The 18,615-nt window shown below is 46.6% G+C and overlaps 7 protein-coding genes across 7 annotated transcripts; 3 read left to right on the forward strand and 4 right to left on the reverse strand.

The window, feature by feature from the left end:
• Positions 1-331: 331 nt before the first annotated feature.
• Positions 332-1,709, reverse strand: LY89DRAFT_703208 (aquaporin-1; the record flags this gene model as incomplete). The annotated part of the gene is made up of 5 exons (XM_018217305.1): positions 332-504; positions 700-911; positions 957-1,257; positions 1,308-1,626; positions 1,669-1,709. The coding sequence occupies 5 exons, from the start codon at positions 1,707-1,709 to the stop codon at positions 442-444; spliced, it is 936 nt and encodes a 311-aa protein (XP_018078273.1). The 3' UTR covers positions 332-441.
• Positions 1,710-5,408: 3,699 nt separating this feature from the next.
• LY89DRAFT_726969 (uncharacterized protein) lies at positions 5,409-7,625 on the forward strand (the record flags this gene model as incomplete). Its single annotated transcript, XM_018219109.1, has 8 exons — positions 5,409-5,475; positions 5,545-6,107; positions 6,159-6,203; positions 6,258-6,330; positions 6,391-6,619; positions 6,673-6,775; positions 6,849-6,964; positions 7,013-7,625. 8 exons carry the CDS (start codon positions 5,409-5,411, stop codon positions 7,623-7,625), a joined length of 1,809 nt encoding a protein of 602 aa, XP_018078274.1.
• Positions 7,626-7,818: 193 nt separating this feature from the next.
• Positions 7,819-9,092, forward strand: LY89DRAFT_7182 (uncharacterized protein). Its single transcript, XM_018218400.1, has 3 exons — positions 7,819-7,940; positions 7,995-8,651; positions 8,701-9,092. Exons 2-3 carry the CDS (start codon positions 8,152-8,154, stop codon positions 8,963-8,965), a joined length of 765 nt encoding a protein of 254 aa, XP_018078275.1. The 5' UTR covers positions 7,819-7,940; positions 7,995-8,151; the 3' UTR covers positions 8,966-9,092.
• Positions 9,093-10,468: 1,376 nt separating this feature from the next.
• LY89DRAFT_662702 (uncharacterized protein) lies at positions 10,469-11,803 on the forward strand (the record flags this gene model as incomplete). The annotated part of the gene is made up of 1 exon (XM_018212662.1): positions 10,469-11,803. One exon carries the CDS (start codon positions 10,469-10,471, stop codon positions 11,801-11,803), a length of 1,335 nt encoding a protein of 444 aa, XP_018078276.1.
• A 52-nt stretch (positions 11,804-11,855) lies between these two features.
• LY89DRAFT_703209 (SGNH hydrolase) lies at positions 11,856-12,939 on the reverse strand. Its single transcript, XM_018217306.1, has 2 exons — positions 12,614-12,939; positions 11,856-12,444 (listed from the first exon to the last, which is right to left on the reverse strand). Exons 1-2 carry the CDS (start codon positions 12,834-12,836, stop codon positions 12,014-12,016), a joined length of 654 nt encoding a protein of 217 aa, XP_018078277.1. The 5' UTR covers positions 12,837-12,939; the 3' UTR covers positions 11,856-12,013.
• Positions 12,940-13,450: 511 nt separating this feature from the next.
• Positions 13,451-15,097, reverse strand: LY89DRAFT_726973 (uncharacterized protein; the record flags this gene model as incomplete). Its single annotated transcript, XM_018219110.1, has 6 exons — positions 13,451-13,881; positions 13,927-13,994; positions 14,043-14,416; positions 14,460-14,749; positions 14,796-14,943; positions 14,987-15,097. The coding sequence occupies 6 exons, from the start codon at positions 15,095-15,097 to the stop codon at positions 13,451-13,453; spliced, it is 1,422 nt and encodes a 473-aa protein (XP_018078278.1).
• A 2,412-nt stretch (positions 15,098-17,509) lies between these two features.
• LY89DRAFT_776131 (uncharacterized protein) lies at positions 17,510-18,510 on the reverse strand. The gene is made up of 2 exons (XM_018222014.1): positions 17,855-18,510; positions 17,510-17,763 (listed from the first exon to the last, which is right to left on the reverse strand). The coding sequence occupies exons 1-2, from the start codon at positions 18,407-18,409 to the stop codon at positions 17,752-17,754; spliced, it is 567 nt and encodes a 188-aa protein (XP_018078279.1). The 5' UTR covers positions 18,410-18,510; the 3' UTR covers positions 17,510-17,751.
• Between the last annotated feature and the right edge of the window lie 105 nt (positions 18,511-18,615).

The following is an 18,615-nucleotide window of genomic DNA, read 5'->3' on the forward strand; positions in this document are numbered from 1 at the left end:
TTGACCGAGCTTGGGTTGATACGGCCGCACTGTCAGAGGTCATTCAGCATTGGAGAGTGTTGTTTCGAGTGGAATATCTCACCTGCCCGGGATAATTCAAGGTCTGCTGGGGCTTGTTGGGCCTCATCCCCGCAGCACCCTTGCCAGAACATTGCGGCAGGATGTTACAACATTCCCATTGGCGCTCTATGCTGCCGACGGCCCTTGTAACTTTTCCAAGTACCTTTGCTGCTTTGTATGCTTTGTAAGCCTGCATTTCGTTCGATGATCAAGATAGTTGTTATTGGAGAGAAAATTGTGCAATGCTCGACATGCTATCAGTGTTGAAAAACAACTTCTGGGGGTAAATCGCAGATCTCGGTCTCCATGACACAATCACTTTGCTTTCTAACACGGTCATCTGAAGGCTCTCATTGACTGACCGGCTGTTCATATTTTCATTCATTTTAAATTCATTTGCCTGTCTGTTACTCGACCAGTTTTGTGTTCTGTCATCGCTTTGTTCTGCAATCATTATCCATTCAACGCCGCCATTACCTCAATCTAAATCGCTCAACGACTCCGCTAAGGAAATGTTACAATCACTCTCCAATCCTTCATAATTATTCACGGCCCTGTGTACCTCCCGTATGGCCCAGATGCAAAAGGCACCAGCGATGTTGCGCTGTCGTTGCTATTCCGCCTTCGCTGCGAAGTCACAAGTCGATATGTATCCAGGCCGTCATCGTCTTGACCAGGGTTGGCTGTCTCATACTCCAAAAGTTTCAATAATTTGTAGAACCCTACGGCCAGCAATGCCCCCATAACCGGTCCGAGCCAGTATATCCAGTGATATGGGACAAATTCTCCAAGGACGACAGCGGGTCCGAAAGAGCGGGCTGGGTTCATGCCAGCTCCCGTGAAATTGACCCCTAATGACTGTCAGCATAACCTCGCTTTCAAGTACGAATACTTACCTATAAGGTGACCCATGAACAGGGTCAGACCTATGCAGGCCGGTGCGACAAATGAAGCCTTGTGCTTCTCTACCGCCAGCATCAAGATAGTAAAGACGAGTTCTGCGGTGAGCAGCATCTCGATGAAAAGTCCTTGGGCAGTTGTAGTATCATCGCCGAGCTTTGTTTGAACCATCAGTGGTCCCGGAAATAATGCTGATACGGTGATTGCAGCAGCAAGTCCGCCTCCAACCTGGACAACAACGAGCAGCACTGCTCTTAGCCATGGGAAAACACCTGCCAAGCATAAACCAAGAGTTACCTGTAATAATCTCAGTACAAACAACAATGAATGATCAGTTCACAACTTACCGCAGGATTGAACATGCCGCCACTTATGCGATAGAAAATCCAGGCATTCACTGCAAGACTGCCTCCGAATCCCAGGCTGATATAAAGAAGTTGCAGCAAACTCGGGTCGCTCAAGAAGTTGGTCCTGAGCAAAGTATCGGGCTTGTTATTTGCAATCTGAGCGGCCGTGAATGCAAAGAACAGGAAGAGGAAAGTTCCCACCAATTCTGCAAGCATGGCAATAACATGATGTCGGAATCCATCGCTCATCCAGGATACATATTCGCTCCTCTGCTTCGCTGGCACTGGCTCCGTCTTCTCGAATACCGGAGGTTGGTATCTATTTGGTGCTGGAGGCGTTCGTGGGTACACATAATCATACTTTCCATCGCGTTCGTACTTGTAGGCGAGTGGAATGGGCATGTTGGAATTATTCATCTCAGACAAGGCCAGCCTGGTACCACCTGCGAAGAGAGAGCGGGAGTATCCACATCTTAAGATGTAGAATATTCAAGACCCGCTCTATGGAGCTGACCCGTATGTGGTATTTGCTCATTGCTCGTCATTGGTGAACTTTGAATCCTCGATGGCGCATTCATGCGAACCCCAGGCGATTCTCCAGATCGACTTTCGGCCCTCCCCCAAGAAGCAAAGCCCGCTGATACGCACGAATGGATGACGAACTATACGGTATCGCATAATGGGAGTTAGTGACGTTATCCCTTCTGCCACACTGGTTGATGAGGATCTATTTACGGTTGTGTAGTTTCGCCGATGGATGGGATATGCCATCACTAGTTCCTTGTCGTTGCGATGGGATTTGCTTTCATCTTTCCTTTTCCTTCACCACTTAAGAGACTTTCCACTGCCAAGACTATTCAAGGCTTCAGAGTGGTTGGTAATAAAGTTTAGACGGTTTTAGTTCGAAACATGCACGGATGTTCCTGTGTTGAAAGGGGGTTTTAGCCGACGTTGCAAGAAATGATAGCGGAAACTGCTTGGCGGGAACAGAGAACTGAACGATTCAATTTCGATGCATCAGCTATCAATAGAAAGATGGCATTTCCATCTTCCGTGGGAGATTCGCAAAAGAAATCAATGGAAATTTCCACCTGTCACTTTGTAGCAGCAACAAACCTACACCAGTAGCTGAAGTGGTCGAAGCGCACGAAAGCGCAACCATTGTTCTTGTTTTCAAAAGCAGTTCACACCTTGATTGCGGCCTGATCTGTTGTGATACACTTTAAAGAAACTAAATTTTGCTGAACAAAGTTCGGCACGGTTATCGCAAGTGTGATGGAAACTGCATAGAGGTGGTTGAATCGTCGTTCCTAGTGGTCTGCGATCTCGGGGTCCCGAAAACTCAATCCGAATGCGAATGGCATGATCAGATTAGACTTCTGAACTTTCATGCGACGTCGTAATGATCTAGATCTTATTTGGTTTGGTGGCTCTTTGCTAGGATATACTTTTCTGACGTTATCGAGAGTTTTTGCGCTTTCGCCGTTCATCCCCACCTGCAACGTTGTGATGTTCTGAGGTTCTGATAAGTGCTGTCATGCTTTTTTTTCAGTGAAATCTCACTTCATAAAGGTGTTTCGACTCATGAGACTATATTGGCTCGTTCTTTCCGATCTCACGCAGGCAGAAGGTAATTTGTTACCGAGACCTGTCACGAGCATAACGCTTGGTCCATTCCAGGCCAGACTATCTTTTCATCACCACTTACAGTCTGGTCCCTTATCATGAGGCTGTGAACACCCTCAAGAAACTGCCGAAAAGCAAGATGCTCAATGTCATAGACAAAGATTGCCAATTCGCCATGATTGATGCGCATCTTCAGAAAGTATTCAGACTTTCGATTGTATCCCTCCGCGATCTTTCCCGACCCTTGAAAAAGGTTTAGCAAGTCTTAAAAAATACAATTTTGTCAAGCTCCCCAGTCACCACGTGCTAGGTCGAAGAGCCGTACTCAAGAGGTACAGTTTCAGCGTGTGCTATTCTTCTTTCGGCTCTGACATCATGACAAGAATTAATTATAGCGTATCATTTGGAGATTGATCTAAGGATACCCTGTAAACTGTGTTTTTGGGCAGGTTCAATGCGTTGATTCATTAGTTCGCCAGATTAACTCCTAAAGCCCCCTCCTGGCGGACCTCCAAGCTTGCAAGTCCCATGTCGAACTTTGGCTTGGCTTTCTTCAGTGCCATGCTCACGACTGCTTGATTTTTCAGGGCGAACAACTGTGCAAAACAGTTAAGAACTGGCTGCTCAGAGCCTCGGCCTTTTGGTTTAGTTACGTCCGTGTTTCACCATCTCGCATTCCGTCTTGTTGAGTTTGGGGGCCAAATAGCGGGGTCCTCAAACTGACCCCGCACTCCACAAGTCCACCACCACAGGCGTCTTAGATACCATTAAAGGTACTTTGTAGCTCTGGTGAATGTCCCTTCTCAGAGCTTGTCCAACATAAAAGACCGTTGCTGTATTTAGCGAGCATCAGTGTTGAGTTGAGTATGTAGACTTCTTGATCTCAAGATTGCGCCACGCCTTCGCCGCCTTGGAATTTTCTCCAAGTGGACTATTATTTTCTTGTTTCGCAACATCAATCTCGTAATAAATTAATTGAGTTTTCGATCCGAGGTCTCTTGTCATCACTTTTGCCCCTGAAAGAAGCGAGGTTCTCCACTTTTCAAAATGCTCGATATGGTTTCCAAAGACGTTGTTTGCAGACGTCGAAAATGCTCAGGGAACACAGTATTGGCTCTTTTCGTACCACACTCTTGTTATTTTTGTTCTACTGTGTCGGCCCTCATTACTTGTCCATTCTGATTAGGCCGGTAAGAATGTTTCGCTAAGCGAGCTACATAATCTAAGTGATGCCGATATGTTGTCACCAACCTAGGAGCTATCTAATTGTTGAGCACAGAACGTGGACTTAGCATGCCCACTAAGTGAGGTGGACATAGCACACGTCAGGGAGTGGTCAAATATTCCACAGCATGCTGATGATCCTTCTACAACGAAATTTTAGAAAGTGCCCCCAAATGAATATGTTGGGCTGACTTCGGATGAATTTTGGCGTTGTTCTCATTCGTTAGATGTTTGTCGAGTTAAAACCTATCAACGAGCAAGCGCATAGTGGCTTGGAATTTGAGTTGCACCACACGGCCACTTGCGCAACATGCAAAATTCGGGCATTTCTGCACACCGCTTTCGTGTTACTCAAGGCAGCGACTTCGGAGCAGCATCTGGCTTATGAAAATGAATGAACACAGGGCACGACACTATCTCTGACTCTTCCATATACGTGGCGTCCTTCGTTACGCAGGCAATATCTACACCGATGCTCAGCCTTCCTTTCTCCTCCTTGTTCTACTCGGAGACCTAGCTACTGCGGTGAAACTGTACTAGATACCGTCGTATCGGTCAAAATGGAAAATGGGGGGTACTTGCGCATACTCTATGGAAGTCAAACGATTATTGGTTTCCGTTCATTATTCTTGTGCAATCAAATGTTACTCCCACAGCAGATGACAACTAAGCAGCACCTGGAGGACCAACGGGCTACCGGCCCATTTATGTATCATTTCTGACAGGACATCCTAACCGAGATCTATCCCAGATGAGGCTGCCGAACGTGGTACCGGCTCGCCGTTGACGCACGTTAGTAGGTGCAGGTAAAAAGGGCATATATTGGGCGCACGATATATCTTCCATCAAAGATCATGGATTCCCCTGGAAGCTTCAAATGATGGGCTGCTATATATGTGTATGGTAAATATGGAAGGATGTGGTGAGGCTGTCGGTCGGCTGACTGTTATATGCGCGTCTCACAGACCATATGGACGATGGAAAGTGAAACATGTTCGGAAGACGCTGAAGCCTGACTGTGCGGTGTCTCGTGGAGACGTACGAATTTATAGTGATGCATGGTAAGGCATTTAGCCCCAGAGCCAGTTGGAGAATAACACGAAATATGCGACGACAAGTACATTTTGTACCGGTTTGGACCGCACAGCCTCGTCTAGCAAGTGGAAGGACTTAATATCCAGTATCGCTGTTGATGTAGAGGGAACCGAGAATAAATCTCGAAACGATACATAATCTTAGTTTTTAATCACGATGTCAGATATTCGAGAAGTGTCAATGCGTGTCATCGTAGGGATTGACGTTGGTCTGACCTGCACAGGTATACATGAGCGGAATCGAGCTCGATGCCGAGACCGAGTTCCGGGAAAGAGGCTGACGTGCCGTGCAGGTGTTGCTATTTGCACAGATTTTGACGCCCCGAGTGGGAGAGAGACCCACGTACGAGTTATCGAACAATGGCCTGGCGCTGTTGAAAGCGTGGTGAAGAAGGTGCCCACAAGAGTCGCATACACAGCTGGAGAACTTGGTATTCATTCGTGGGGTTTCGGCTGCCCGGAATTGTCTGATCTGGGTGGGGGTAGAGCGATAAAAGATATGTTCAAGTTCTTCTTGGACACATCATATGTGAAAAAGAAATTTGGACAAGGTCCTCAGGCGCCTAAACCAGAGAATGTCAGGCTCTGGTACAAAGACTTTTTGACGGCTATTTACACCCATATCGTTCAAGAACTTCGAGACGAGCCGAAAATAGACTTCGACTCGCCCTCCACGTCCGTCGAGTTCGTCTTCAGCATTCCGACAGAGTGGAAGGATAAGGACGACTTAGTTCGTGAATTTCGAGACATCGTGGACGATGCAGGATTTGGTAAAACAGGTCAAGTCCATATGGACTTGACAGAAGGCGAAGCAGCAGCTGTCTTCACCGCTAACAAGCTTAACTACACATTTCAAGTAAGCTATCCATACAAATTATGCATTCCAGATGAGACTGACCATTTCCAGCAAGGTGAAGCTTTTATGGTGCTCGACGCCGGGGGTGGGACAACTGTACGTCTTTCAACGTCTTTCTGGCCACCATCACGGAAGACCTGACTCCCTCAGGATATGTGCATCCTTCAGGTGAATAGCCCACTAGACGACGTACTTGAATTAGAGACTGTTGATGAGCCAAGAGGTTTGCAGCCCTGAAAATCTGCATCAAGTCTGAGGCTCTACTAAAATTGTATTTGAAAAGCTCTTCCTGCTGGCTCCGTCAACATCGATGAACTGTTCGAGAAGAGAGCAAGAGAACTTCTCTGGTCTACTAATGGAGTAGCCCATGATAAGGTCGAAAACCTAGCTCTTCAGATGTCTCGGGGTAAATTTCAAGACATCAAGACGCTATTCGGGACTGATTCCTTTCGGGGGATAAAGATTGTAAGACTACAAGTGCCAGACTCAACCGAAAGCATTACGTTCCACCTGTACGTCTCTTTTTGTGCAGAAGTTGCTCGTTTTGCTGATACTCGCGGAACAGTGCTGAGCTGAAAACCATGTTCGATTCGCAAATAGATATGATGATCGAAGCTATTAACAAGCAACTTTCACTTCTCCGGAGTGTGAAACCTTACGTAAGAGTGGTATGTAGTGCGGACGTTACTGTTGCACAGCTGCCCCTTTCTTGTTGATTAATTGACTAACTGAGTGATCTAGTCCTATCTCTTTTTAGCTGGGGGCCTTGGGTCCTCAAAATATGTACAAGACAGACTTGTAGAACAGTGCCAAAAAACGGGTATGGAGGTACTATTTGCACCGAAACCTGAAGACCTGTAAGTTCAACATGGTTTTAACATTCCCCAAACTAATGTTGTAAATAGTCCTCTTGCTGTATGCCAAGGCTTGGTCATCGATAGGGTGCAGCATGTCTGCCAAGATCGCTCAGTAATACCGATCCGAAGCAGTAACTCATCATATGGCATCTTGTACAAAGAACTATATAGTGAGAAGCATTCTGGACAATCGTGCACGAGAAATCGGCTTGACGGAAAGGACTATGCAGAGAATCAGATTGACTGGTTAATTATGAAGGGCTCGCAACGAAGAGGCCAAGTTGTTCCACGGTTCTACTCAATTTTGGCGGATCCAGCCTTGAAAAAACAAAGCTGGGGCTTCACCATAATCCGTTCAACAGCAGATGCACGGTCATTACCAATCTTTTTGGACGACAAAGGAAGTGTTGAAATTGTGGGTCACGTGGTCTCGAGTCCGGAAGTAAGGTTGCATACTTTAGGAATTGCTCATAAACGCGGATTTTTTGGCAGGAAGACTGATTTCTCTCGAGTCAACTGTAGATTATCGGCGCTTATTGAAGTGGGAAAATTCGAGTTCATTGGTACAGTCGTGAGTCAAGCGGAGGAGAAGCCGCAAGTGCTCAAAGTTTATTGGTCGAAGGACAAGAACAGGGACTGTGACCTTATCAGAAGCATGTAACACAAATGAATGCACATATAATTCCCCGACTGCCTTGTTCCTTTTTTGTTTATCTTGAAGATCCCTAAGTGGGTTCGGTTTGGGTAAGGCGACTGTTGGGAAACGGGCTCGCGCCGTCCTCACCCCACAATCTTAGTCAGCGGCCCTAGCCTTTAAGGCCAGGCCCTGCCGTAGAATGAATAGAACATCCTTCACCACGAATATGAATCCTACCACGGACCTCTGTGCTTTCGCCAGACTTGCGATTGGATAATGATAGGCTAGAGGTAAATCCGAGAAGGTGCCGACAAAGCAAGACCGATGGCATTCGACAGCGTGTGTTGGTCAAGTAAAACATGTACTCGTTCACTTGCTAAACAGGTGTGAAAGGCTTTCTAGCCCTTTCACTTCAAGGGCCCAGGCAAACTTAGCCAGGCAAGTTAAACAACGAAAGTCCAAGATGAACTCCGTGAGAACTGGGGATCTACCAGTAAGACTTTAGAAGGATCTCTGGAGAGGATGGAGCAACTTGGAAAAAGGCGAAACCATGTGTGGATCGGCAGATAACAACCCAACGCCTCCTCCGCGCAGAGTAATTACAGCACTTTTGGATTCATCCTCTTCTCAACCACGTCCGCGTACAAGTACACGTCCAAGCACTAGCACAGGAAGACATCGACCCCAGAGCAGCAGGACTGGGCGCGACAGACCTCAATCTACCCATCAGAGGCCCTCAAGCTCCTTTGCTAGACCCTCCAGCTCCAGAAGGCAGAAACACGCCCCGAAAACATCTGGTGGAGAAAGACATACCTCGTCGTATAGAGATAAGTCTCAATTCCCCTTGATTCCAGAATATCCCGAAGATCGAACAATCATAAGACGAATTACCAATCTTGCAACTCTCATCGATCAACACGCGGAATTCTATTACCCACACAATGCTCGTATACAGGGAGGAGATACTGAACTGGATAATCTCGAAACGCGCCACGCCGCAATCCGCAGACATATTGCGAGAGGAATTGTCGCATCCATAATTGAGGAAGAGTAAGAGTACTATCTGCCAAATGTAGCACGAAACTAATCGTTTCCACAGTTCGTCGGACATATCTGAGGTCGCAAACCACATTGCCACACAACTTGCAGACTATGCGGATCCGAATACCGAAGACGCACGCAACGCACATATACAAGAACTCTGCAAATTGGGCGACGAACTGAGAGTCCTCATAGAATCCCATCCTTCGTCTTGGATTTTCGGCTCGTGGGCAGACAGTGAGCTGGGATTCATTGTGATGTTTCCGGCAGTTTCGAAGGATGGAGATCAAGTTATTGCTCGACAAATCTTTCGAACTGGTTAGAGCACTGGACTGGGAATTTTTTTAGCATGTCCTAGGCGTAGCAAAAAGCTCTCAGATCCGGCATGCATTGTTTGGATGAATGACTTAGAAATTGGAATGCTCGGGAAAGGTGGCAGTGCTGGGCTTATCTAAGGCCTGCGCAATTATGTATGGACGACGGCTTGGAGTATCGATGCCCAAATCGACAGCACTTGCTCGATGGAACATCTACTTTCTGTATCCATAACTTGCATTCATGTAGGATAGAAAACTCATTATAAAGTCTTCAAGACCATTTCGCAATACTTATGTTTCCTCATTGTAGAAAATCGGGGTAAAGGAGTTGGGCTGCCGCGATCTTGATGCCCAGTAGTCCGTATCCCATAAGCCACGCGCCCGCCCAAGATGAGACTCCAAAGATAGAAATTAGATAGCGCAAAGAATGTTCTAGAAATGTTCAGCAATAGGACGAGGCGTGTGGAAGTTGTGCAACAAGAGACGAGGCATGGTGTTGGGAGCCTGATCGAACACGTCGCCTGCGCGATTCGCCGAATCAAGCCGGCCACACTTATGTAATGCTTGATGACTAATGCCAACAACCCAACTTCTCTTTCCTCTTAGACTTTCAAGTCTAGTTATAGAGTAAGTATGCATAGCAATGCTCAATTCAGCAGTCGGGTCACTGTTTACACGACCAAAACCGAGGACGACCGGTGAAGTTGCCAGGGGGCGATGAGTCTGCCGAGTTTCAGATATTAAGACCAAAGAAGGCGGGCGATATGGTGCTTGGCTCTGCTTTACTTAATCGCTTGCACTGCGAACCATGAATTTTCCAAAAGTCTTCTCGAGACCGAACATCAAGGGTTTCGTCTTTCCTCCAGGACTTGGTAGTTGTAGATGACGATGGTACTAGAATGGACACTTTTAGACATAGTGACTAAGTGTCACGTGCGTTCGCGTTGTCGTTCCACCAGGGCCTTTCTTGCGCAATAGTGCATTACCTAGGTTCTCCTTCCTGTCCTTCAGCGTTAGTGTGGCCTCTATTAGTAAGTGTTATATTCTGACTTTGTTTTCGAGACTTCTTAGTTGTCGTTTCAGCGTTTTGGGCCCGGCCTGCATTTGTTTCACAGGCGTCTGCCAAGCCGACAGTCCAAACCCGGAAAATGGCTTGTCTACTTCAAATGATCTTGCTTTCTTTAAAGAGTAATAGAAATGGACGAAAAGAAGTTTATGTCCTCGAACGTGTTTACAAAAGATGATCTTTGTAGCCCAGAAGAATGGAGGATCGTGAATTTACAGTAGACCTCGCAAGCTTGATGTTGCCACCCACTTCACACCCCACAGATTCCCGACTAGGATCAACCTAAAACATCTCAAACACTACCAAGCTCATACATCAAGGCAGCTCTCGACCCATGCACGATCAATCGCCACCATCATGGCGACCCTGAAAGATTTCTGCAGAGTTGCACCTGCTTTCTCCTCCTCTTCGTATTCTTCAGCTGAGAACAGCAAGATATCAAGATGCAGTGCACACAACTGATCAGTCGAAGACCATTTGTCTTTGGAGGCATTTCCCTCTTCCTTATATGGCTCTTCTTTGGTGTCGATCACCAAGCTATACGAGACAGGGTGCAGAAATGGAACATTTCATCTGGAGCCATGTCAGTTAAAGAGGCTGATGTATTCGACTTCCCTCCTGTTGACTCGCAAGCAATGAGAGACATGTGCTCTTCCGTCGAGTGGAACTCTAGCTTGATCTTCACCTGCGACAACAACCATGGTGGGATTGGACATATACGGAATTCGATTCTCAACTGTGTCAGATATGCAATTGGTGCTGGAGGATCTCTCGTCCTTCCGAGTATCGCTCCCCGAGGCCACGATGAGCTAGATGATGCACCGCATGTAGAGCGCCGTCATGGGATGCCAAGACAAGGGATCGAATACATGTTCGACAAGAATCACTTCGCGGATTCCCTTCGGAAATCATGTCCTGAGCTAGTGCTGATCAGACACATGGAACCAGTCGAGACTCCAAGAAGACGAGGTCTATTACCGGAAAGCCTCTTCCCAGATATCCCAATAACAGGTTTGAAGCAGCCGGAAGAATGGCCCATCCGTTTAAAGGCTTGGATCGAGTCATACATGTCCAAGGAGAACCAGAAGGAACCCATAATCATCGACCTCGAGCAATCATTTCTTCACTACCCCATCAATTCCGATGGTCACGATGTGGCTCATACTTTTGGCAATATCCTCAAATTTCGCCCTGATACTCGACGATTAGCAACAAGAACCCTCATGAAACTTTCGAATTGGTATGACCTACCTATGAACCTTTCAGAACCAATCATCAACCCCTCGTTCTTCGGTGCTCATCTCGAGACCGCGAGCCCTTTCACCCAATCAAAGAGACACAGCGATGTGAAGTACAGTCACTACGAAGCTCAGTCTACTGCTTATCTGAAGCAAGCCTTTTCGGCCAAGACACAAATCATGTACATTGCGTCTGGCGATCTCGGCGAAGCCCACAAGATTGGCTTAGAAGCTACCGAATACAATATCGCAGTGACGCACAAAGAGGACCTGTTGAAGGAGGAAGATGCGGACGAACTTGAAAGACTGAATTGGGATCAAAGAGCACTGGTAGACTACCTGGTATTGACGAAATCACAAGAATTCGCCGGTGTTGGACACTCAAGCTTCAGCTGGAACATTGCCTTGAAGAGACATGAGGAGATAGACCCTATCTCAGGAACGTTGGAGGAGCATACGGAGACATGGAGTGATGGGCTTAGTACGTTGTATGGTGTGAGAAAGAGCTATGTCCAGAGCAGTGGATGTATGTGGGCTTGATTTGCGATGATGAATAAATTCAATGTTGGGTAGTGCTGCAGAGTCCCGGGTAGATTTGCAAATTTTTTTATTTATATTCAACAGGTCTCAATTCTTACCCAGTGTCGTGCCCCGCGGGCTCTATCTTCTACAGTGCAAGCAACCCATCGTCGATTCTCTCAGAGCTTCGCAGACAGGCAGACGTTCCAATTTGACAAGAAGCAGAAGTGTTCACTGGTGTATCTTCTTATCGCCTTCTCCACCCTCCAAGATCTTGACTAGTCTCGCTCCCACCATTTCTCCAATCATCTCATATCCTTTCGGCGTAAAATGCAAGCTATCATCCCACCTCTCTCGTCTTTCTTCCTCCGTAATACCATGATACTTCATTTGCTGCCACAAATCAAAGCCCCATACAGCATCCTTCTCCCTCGCCCAATTATTGATCAAATCGTTCAATTCTCCACGCTCGTCGTCAAGGATATGGGATTCGATTTCCGGAACTGTCATGATGAGAACTTTGGCTCCGCGTGAGAGAGGGATATCCAAAATTGTCTTGATGGAATCGAAGATTTGAGTTGGTGTATGGCGATATGCCATGTCATTTGTACCGCCCAAGAAGACTACCCAGTCGTAAGGCGAGGTAGTTGTACTTGGAGGATCTAAAGAATGTCAGAGTCACGTGATAGCTTACAATCCTCTTTACGTTCGAGCCGTTAACCCCTTCAACTCGTTTAATATCTTCGTGGGAGAGGTTCTCTCTCATTTTGATACAGCCGCAGTAGCATAGAAAGCATGAAAAGAAGAGTAAGACCGAAGAAGAAGACTCACAATGCTTCCTCATCCTCGTCTCGAACCCAGTCCTTACACAATCACCACTTCTCCCCTCTGTCTCAACATGACTATCATAATCATAATCTATAGTGGCATTGAGGTATGTTTCGAGCCAGCCACTATACGGTGTCATGGACCAGCCCATCGCACTGTAGCCTTCCGTCAGGCTGTCCCCGAAGCAAAGAATTCGGAGCTGTTTCTTGGCTGTTGTTGATGCCATCGTGTTGTCGACACACAGGACAAGTTTCTTATCGAGTTGAAAAGATTTTGTTTGTGTTTTGACACCAACAAAATAGGCTGGTGGAGGTTGGAATGCGAGGCAGCTGCAGCCTGGGAGAAATGTTCTCAAGCTGTCGAATTAAGGTGTCTCGCTTAATTAACCTTATTCGGTCGATAGGTACTCCTTCTCCCCCAAGGAATATTTACAAACACAAGCTCAAGCATGACTGCAATGACGCCAGAGGTCGGAAGAGTAATTGACTCACAAATGGATTGGCATTCATCTATTTCGATGCTGTTTTCAATTGACTTAAGCGACTTGTTCCTGCCTGGATTACCACCTCTTCACTTCTTTGACTCTTGCCTAAATCATCCTTCCACATTCAATTTCAGACGTGATGATAGCTCCTGCTGGCAGATTATAGTCACACTCTTGGTTTTAGCAAACCGTCTATGCTGCTTGAATGTACTGCCTGAACGGCCTCTTGGAGTGTCTCGTAATCGGCGAGGAGCTGTACCGTGTCGTTGGTCACAGCTTGTCCAACACTGGTGCTGAGGATGCCTGGCTGTCGATCTGCTCGATCTTTCTCGTGCTCGACCTTTATGCCTAGCCTTTCAACCGACTTTTAACCATGACGTATTTGCCATAGTGCTCTCTTGGCCAGCTTCCAAGTCACTGGATGTACTTGTCATAATACTTCTTTGATTAGCTTCACTGGCTGTGCTCGAGCTCGTCACTGTGCTCTTCCCTTTCTCCAACTCAATATGACTTCCAATCCGAGGTATGGTTGGCAGCCTCGGCGCCAATGTTTGGATCCATGGTATACTGAACCTAGGAGGTTTGTCTGGTGAATTTGGCCTCGTGAAGCGACCCTTAAGCCTTGCAAGCAGATCTTCTCTGCTCCTACTTCTCATAGCCGAAGAATCGCTCCCAGTGTACTTCTTGTAGTATTTGCTCATGAGGATTTTGACAGGAGGGAAGCAGACGCAGACGATAGAGAGGGAGGTTTCGACAACTGACAAAATTGCAACAGGAACGTCGTCCCCTGGAGGAGTTAGCATGTTAGAGGAAGAAGGAGGAAGATACCTACAATTTTGGTCGATATCGTAGTAGAAGCTAACGACGTATTTAAGTCGAACTGCACTAGCGACGACGGCGCTTAATGGTCAGTTAAAGCACACGATACACCGAAGCTGGGACACTTACACCAGCCCAACACTCATAACTAGACTAATGGCTAGCTTTCTGGAAAGCTTTACATTCAGCTTCCAGATCAACGGCAGTGGGAGTATAATGAGGATAATATCCTCCACCATTACTAAAATTGCAGCTGCTAGGATGATAGCGTGGGCGTTCAGACAATGCCCCGTTAAAGCGTGGTTATAGACGAGGGCGATTGGTGTACATTGGACCAGAATGGTGAAAAAGAATGTGAAGAAGTGAATAGCTATCCATACCCACAGGAATCTGACCACGTTTCGTAGCCAAGGCTGAGGGAAAAGACGCCAGTAAAGGCACACAATCGACGCCTTCGTGGTGCTTTGAACAACGACGTAAAGAAGTTCAAAGATCCATTCAAACTAAGAGTGTCAGAGCCAGAAACAAGACAACGAGAATTCATACCTGATAGAGAGGAACGTTGAGTTTCGAGTCCACATTCCAGACATGCACCCCAAACCCCATTGAGATACCCCAAAACATGGCGCAATCGGTCCCGATTTGGCAGATTGTACCCAACAATACGAACCAATCATCCCACCAGAATTGTCTTGAAACTGTAAAGCGCGACCAAAATCTCAAACCGACAAAGACAAGGACTATAATAGCGAGAGCAATAGTTGTGCCAAGAAGTTCGGGCTTGCGGTCTGGCCTTGGCTCGCCTTCACACAGCACTTCCGTCGCTTTCTCGACCACTATTGCATGTCAGGGGAAGAATCAATTGTTCGTGGAGATACATACCAACAAGATCTGTGTAATTACATTTTTTGAAGATGCAAGTAGCAATAGTCGACAAGCCTTCTAAATGGAGACACAAGCAGTCGCTGAGTTGGGTCAGATTGCCTATTGAACAATTCTCCTCCGTCATAGTTGGTAATATGCATTCCAACTGAAGAGTCAGCCAAGTTCCAGGACTTCAAAGTGATACGTACTCCACATGGTGGGATAGTAGAGATAACCGCCTCTTTCTCAGCATCCGTGGCCTGTTTTGCAAGCGAGAACGTTGATAGCAATGCAATAATGAGACAACAAAATAGCCTCATCTTGACTTTCGGAACATACAGTACACCAGTATGTAAGAGTTCATTAAGATACAAGAAGTCGGGAACCCTTGTTATCTATGTTTTCGTCCCAAACCTCAACATGCCTCCGCCCCGTCCCTCCCGATACATTATTCCGTAAATGTTGGAATCCTTCTGCTGTTCTAGCTAGTTAGGGTAAGCTTTGAGTTTGATGCACAGACGATCACAGGTGATCATCCGCGTATTTCTAACAACTACTAGCCCCTAACTTCCCGCTTGTGGCTTGCAAGAATACTAAAGACAACGGCGGCGCGCCAATGAATCGATGTAGCCAGCAAAGGAGGATTAACTAGCACCGGATAAATCAAAATGTTGGCTTTTCGGTCAGTGCCGAATCCAATCTGAAGTATTCAGAGGACGTAGTTCTAGTGGCTAGCAAGAGGATACAAAGAAGGTCACTGATAGAGCAACACTGTGCCTTGAGCCTGCTCATCTCAGAAACAACTATAACCCATGTTGAGTCGAAAGTACTATTCGATTTAGTAAGGCCACCACGTTATTATGATAGATTGGAAACTGTCCGTCGACTAGTAATTGTCTTGTTGGTGTAGCGCTACGACGAGGCTCGACAGACGGAATGTCTGAAACGTAGTTGAACCGTTTGGACATTGAAATTGGGTCCAGACTGACACCATGCGGAGGAATAGTACTAAAACCTGTACGCTCGGACACTAATACCACGAGCCACCAGAACCGTCTCGTAAGTTCAGTTCTCATGCCCTATCATTATTAAGAACATACTTTAAGTCACCGGATCTGCAAGTTAAAGACCGCTGTCAGTCCAGCTGTCAAACGAGTTTTGAACTAAGAGGGTTGTTCCCGTTTCCACGTCAGGTTCGGAGTCTCCGGAAACGGATATATTTTCGACCGCTGCGAACACTTGGTCTGAGCATAGACCCCGCATTTACTAGATGCGCACGCTCCTCCCCGTTGAGTACGGATTACCCCACAGTCGCCAATACTCCAAGATTTCGAGTACAGATGGTCTTCATCATTCAAACCATCGATTACTAGGTATGGAGAAGGTCTAATAGAAGCAATCGTTCCGAATGCTTAATCTCAAAACCTAGACCATCGAAACATCGTTTTCATTGATCAGAGTTGATACTTTGCCACGAAAATGGTGCTGCTCTTCCTGTATGCGTTATCAGAAGTGCAAGCACGAGTGGGAACTGCGCTAGAAGTCTGCCGAAAAAGTTTAGTACGAGTAGTTTTTACCCCCCAGTGCTGATCTTTGCTTTAGTCTTCCAAAGTAGCGAGAACCTAGTTCCGTGACCAATCTCTCCGCAAGTTACTCGTGCTTTCTACTTTGTACTATCCCCCCCCATGAATAAAGGGCCGGTGGAGAACAATAGGGCTGATTAGCAACAAGGGGGTGTCTGCCAATAAAATTAAAAGTGTGATCTCCACCTTAGAAATTTCTAGATTCCTACTGGCACACCCCCTTGTCACTACACAGCCTCAAAATGTCTCCACACGCCCTTTATTCATGGGGGGGGATAGTAATAATTTTCTAAGCCATGTGCAAAGATGTTTCAGACTTGTTTGTCCTTTGCATTAGATCCACTAGTTTGTATGCTGTTGGTCAGCGTGTGGGAAACAGACTTGCTGGTGGAAGGCGTACTTCTGAACTCTACCTCGCGTCACTTGCACTGCTGTCGCTCCAAATCAGCGTTCATTTGCAAAGGGTACTTCGTACTAAGTCATCGCTTTTTACTCGATCCTGTGCTATCATTGATCGTGCCGTGGATTCCTTACCCTCCTCGAATTGAAATGCCGATGTCCAAGTCTCCCCCGAACTACCCGAGAATTCTGCTGATTCGGCAAGTCACCGACTCCTTCCTTAGTTTCTCGCCACTCGATTGTTCGAAAGTAATTCAGATAAGAGAGATTTCATGCTGCCACGCTGGTGTGCTTTCATTCAATTTATTGCTCTACAACTTTCATCCTTGCATTCTCATATTCATAAGACGCAAGTGATTGTGGCAAATTGTGAAAGTAGCCTCACCCTCGTCTGTACATTTTCTCGTAAGAGAAAGACGTACCCCTCTCAACTGCTTTGGTAATGGGTAGAATGCTGGCAGGAAAATAAATCCTCGCGAAGATGCCATGTCCGAATTGAGTGATGGCACCTCCAGGCTTTCCGTGGTCCAGCCCCCGCTTGCGACTTAAGCTGAAGCTAAGAACGGTCGAGCGTAAAGGGGCCTCGCTTATTGGCGAGTTTCTCGCACGTCCAAGATTCTGGAGAACAACACTTGTGATTGGGCATATTACGTCGGCTGTGTTTCCCTGGTTTCTCAGTCTACTTCACTTCGATGTCTGTCGATTGGAACAACCACTAAAATGTATGTGCAGCGCAAGTAGCAAAGAAGTCTCGCATGTATATGAATTCTGGCTACGTGAACAGCACTCATAAGTACGTAAAAGTATTCGATAAAACGATCAGAGACTGGATCTCCCGATTCATGATGCAACTACTAACAATGATTCAATGCTCCTTGCCACCAATATATGCAATCTGTGTACGCATATGCAACCCAAACTCCCCGAAATGCGGTTTCCATAGGTGTCCAATCTTGTCCTCGTTCTGTTCACCGTAACTCTTCAAGTCGTCTCTAGAATGCCATCTGTATGCATAGAAATGTTAGTCCACATCCAGCTGATCGTAGAAGTGAAGCGCATTGTGTGCTGGACGAAGAAGAAAGACGAAAGACTTACAACATTATCAGCAATCGAGCGAGATAATTGATCTCCCGGTCCTACGTAGAGACTGGCATTCCTTTTTGCTCTGTCGCATAAGATTGTCCATGTTTGTTGTCGTACTTGCTCGAAGAAAATCGTCTCTGGGTAGTGCCGTTTACTGGCTTGATCCAACTCGGCCATCTCAATCTTCAATTCTGCCAACTCAATACTGCACATTCTCAAAAGTTCTTGATGTGCATCCGCAACTTTCTTCCAAGTCAGCGTCCACGCGACGAACTCTCTTGGTCCAAGGTCAGAGTTGCCGTTCATGTCACGTGGGATCCAGCTCACGGCCCTCCTAGCTTTCTTCAAGACATCCTCAATCTTTTGTAGTTGTGCGTCCAGCTCCAAACCCTTGTACCTTGAACACGACGTCGTTTTGCGAATCAATTTGACTCTCTTGAAGTTATCGACAATGAGGGCAATGATCTCCTGATAGACATCTATCTCGTAAGGTGCCGCGTGAAGGGTTCCCCCGAGTTTGAGGACTGCTGCAAGGAAGAGACAGAGAGAAAAGAGGTCGGTAGCCATCACGACGATCTGGAGTTCATGCGCAGGGAGACGGGCAGGGAAATCATCATTGAAGTCACCTTGATCACGAAACCCAGATTCCTGTCATGGTGAGATGGCATGCATGGGACTCTGCGCAAATCATGTGGGGGTATATTTTCAAGGCGCGCAACCGCGAATAAGCTTCAACCTGCATGTCGAGTGCGTGTTAGCGACCTCCATTGAAT

Source organism: Mollisia scopiformis, assembly GCF_001500285.1.
Source record: "Mollisia scopiformis unplaced genomic scaffold LY89scaffold_1, whole genome shotgun sequence".
NCBI classification, from domain to species: Eukaryota; Fungi; Ascomycota; class Leotiomycetes; order Helotiales; family Mollisiaceae; genus Mollisia; species Mollisia scopiformis.

Excerpts from the sequence above, each read along its gene's own strand:
- LY89DRAFT_703209 (XM_018217306.1), bottom strand. The coding sequence starts at position 12,836 with ATGGCATCAACAACAGCCAAGAAACAGCTCCGAATTCTTTGCTTCGGG. Across the intron at positions 12,445-12,613 it reads GACGAGGATGAGGAAGCATT|ATCCTCCAAGTACAACTACC; the intron begins GTGAGTCTTCTT and ends GACATTCTTTAG.
- LY89DRAFT_7182 (XM_018218400.1), top strand. The coding sequence starts at position 8,152 with ATGTGTGGATCGGCAGATAACAACCCAACGCCTCCTCCGCGCAGAGTA. Across the intron at positions 8,652-8,700 it reads GCATCCATAATTGAGGAAGA|TTCGTCGGACATATCTGAGG; the intron begins GTAAGAGTACTA and ends TCGTTTCCACAG.
- LY89DRAFT_776131 (XM_018222014.1), bottom strand. The coding sequence starts at position 18,409 with ATGGCTACCGACCTCTTTTCTCTCTGTCTCTTCCTTGCAGCAGTCCTC.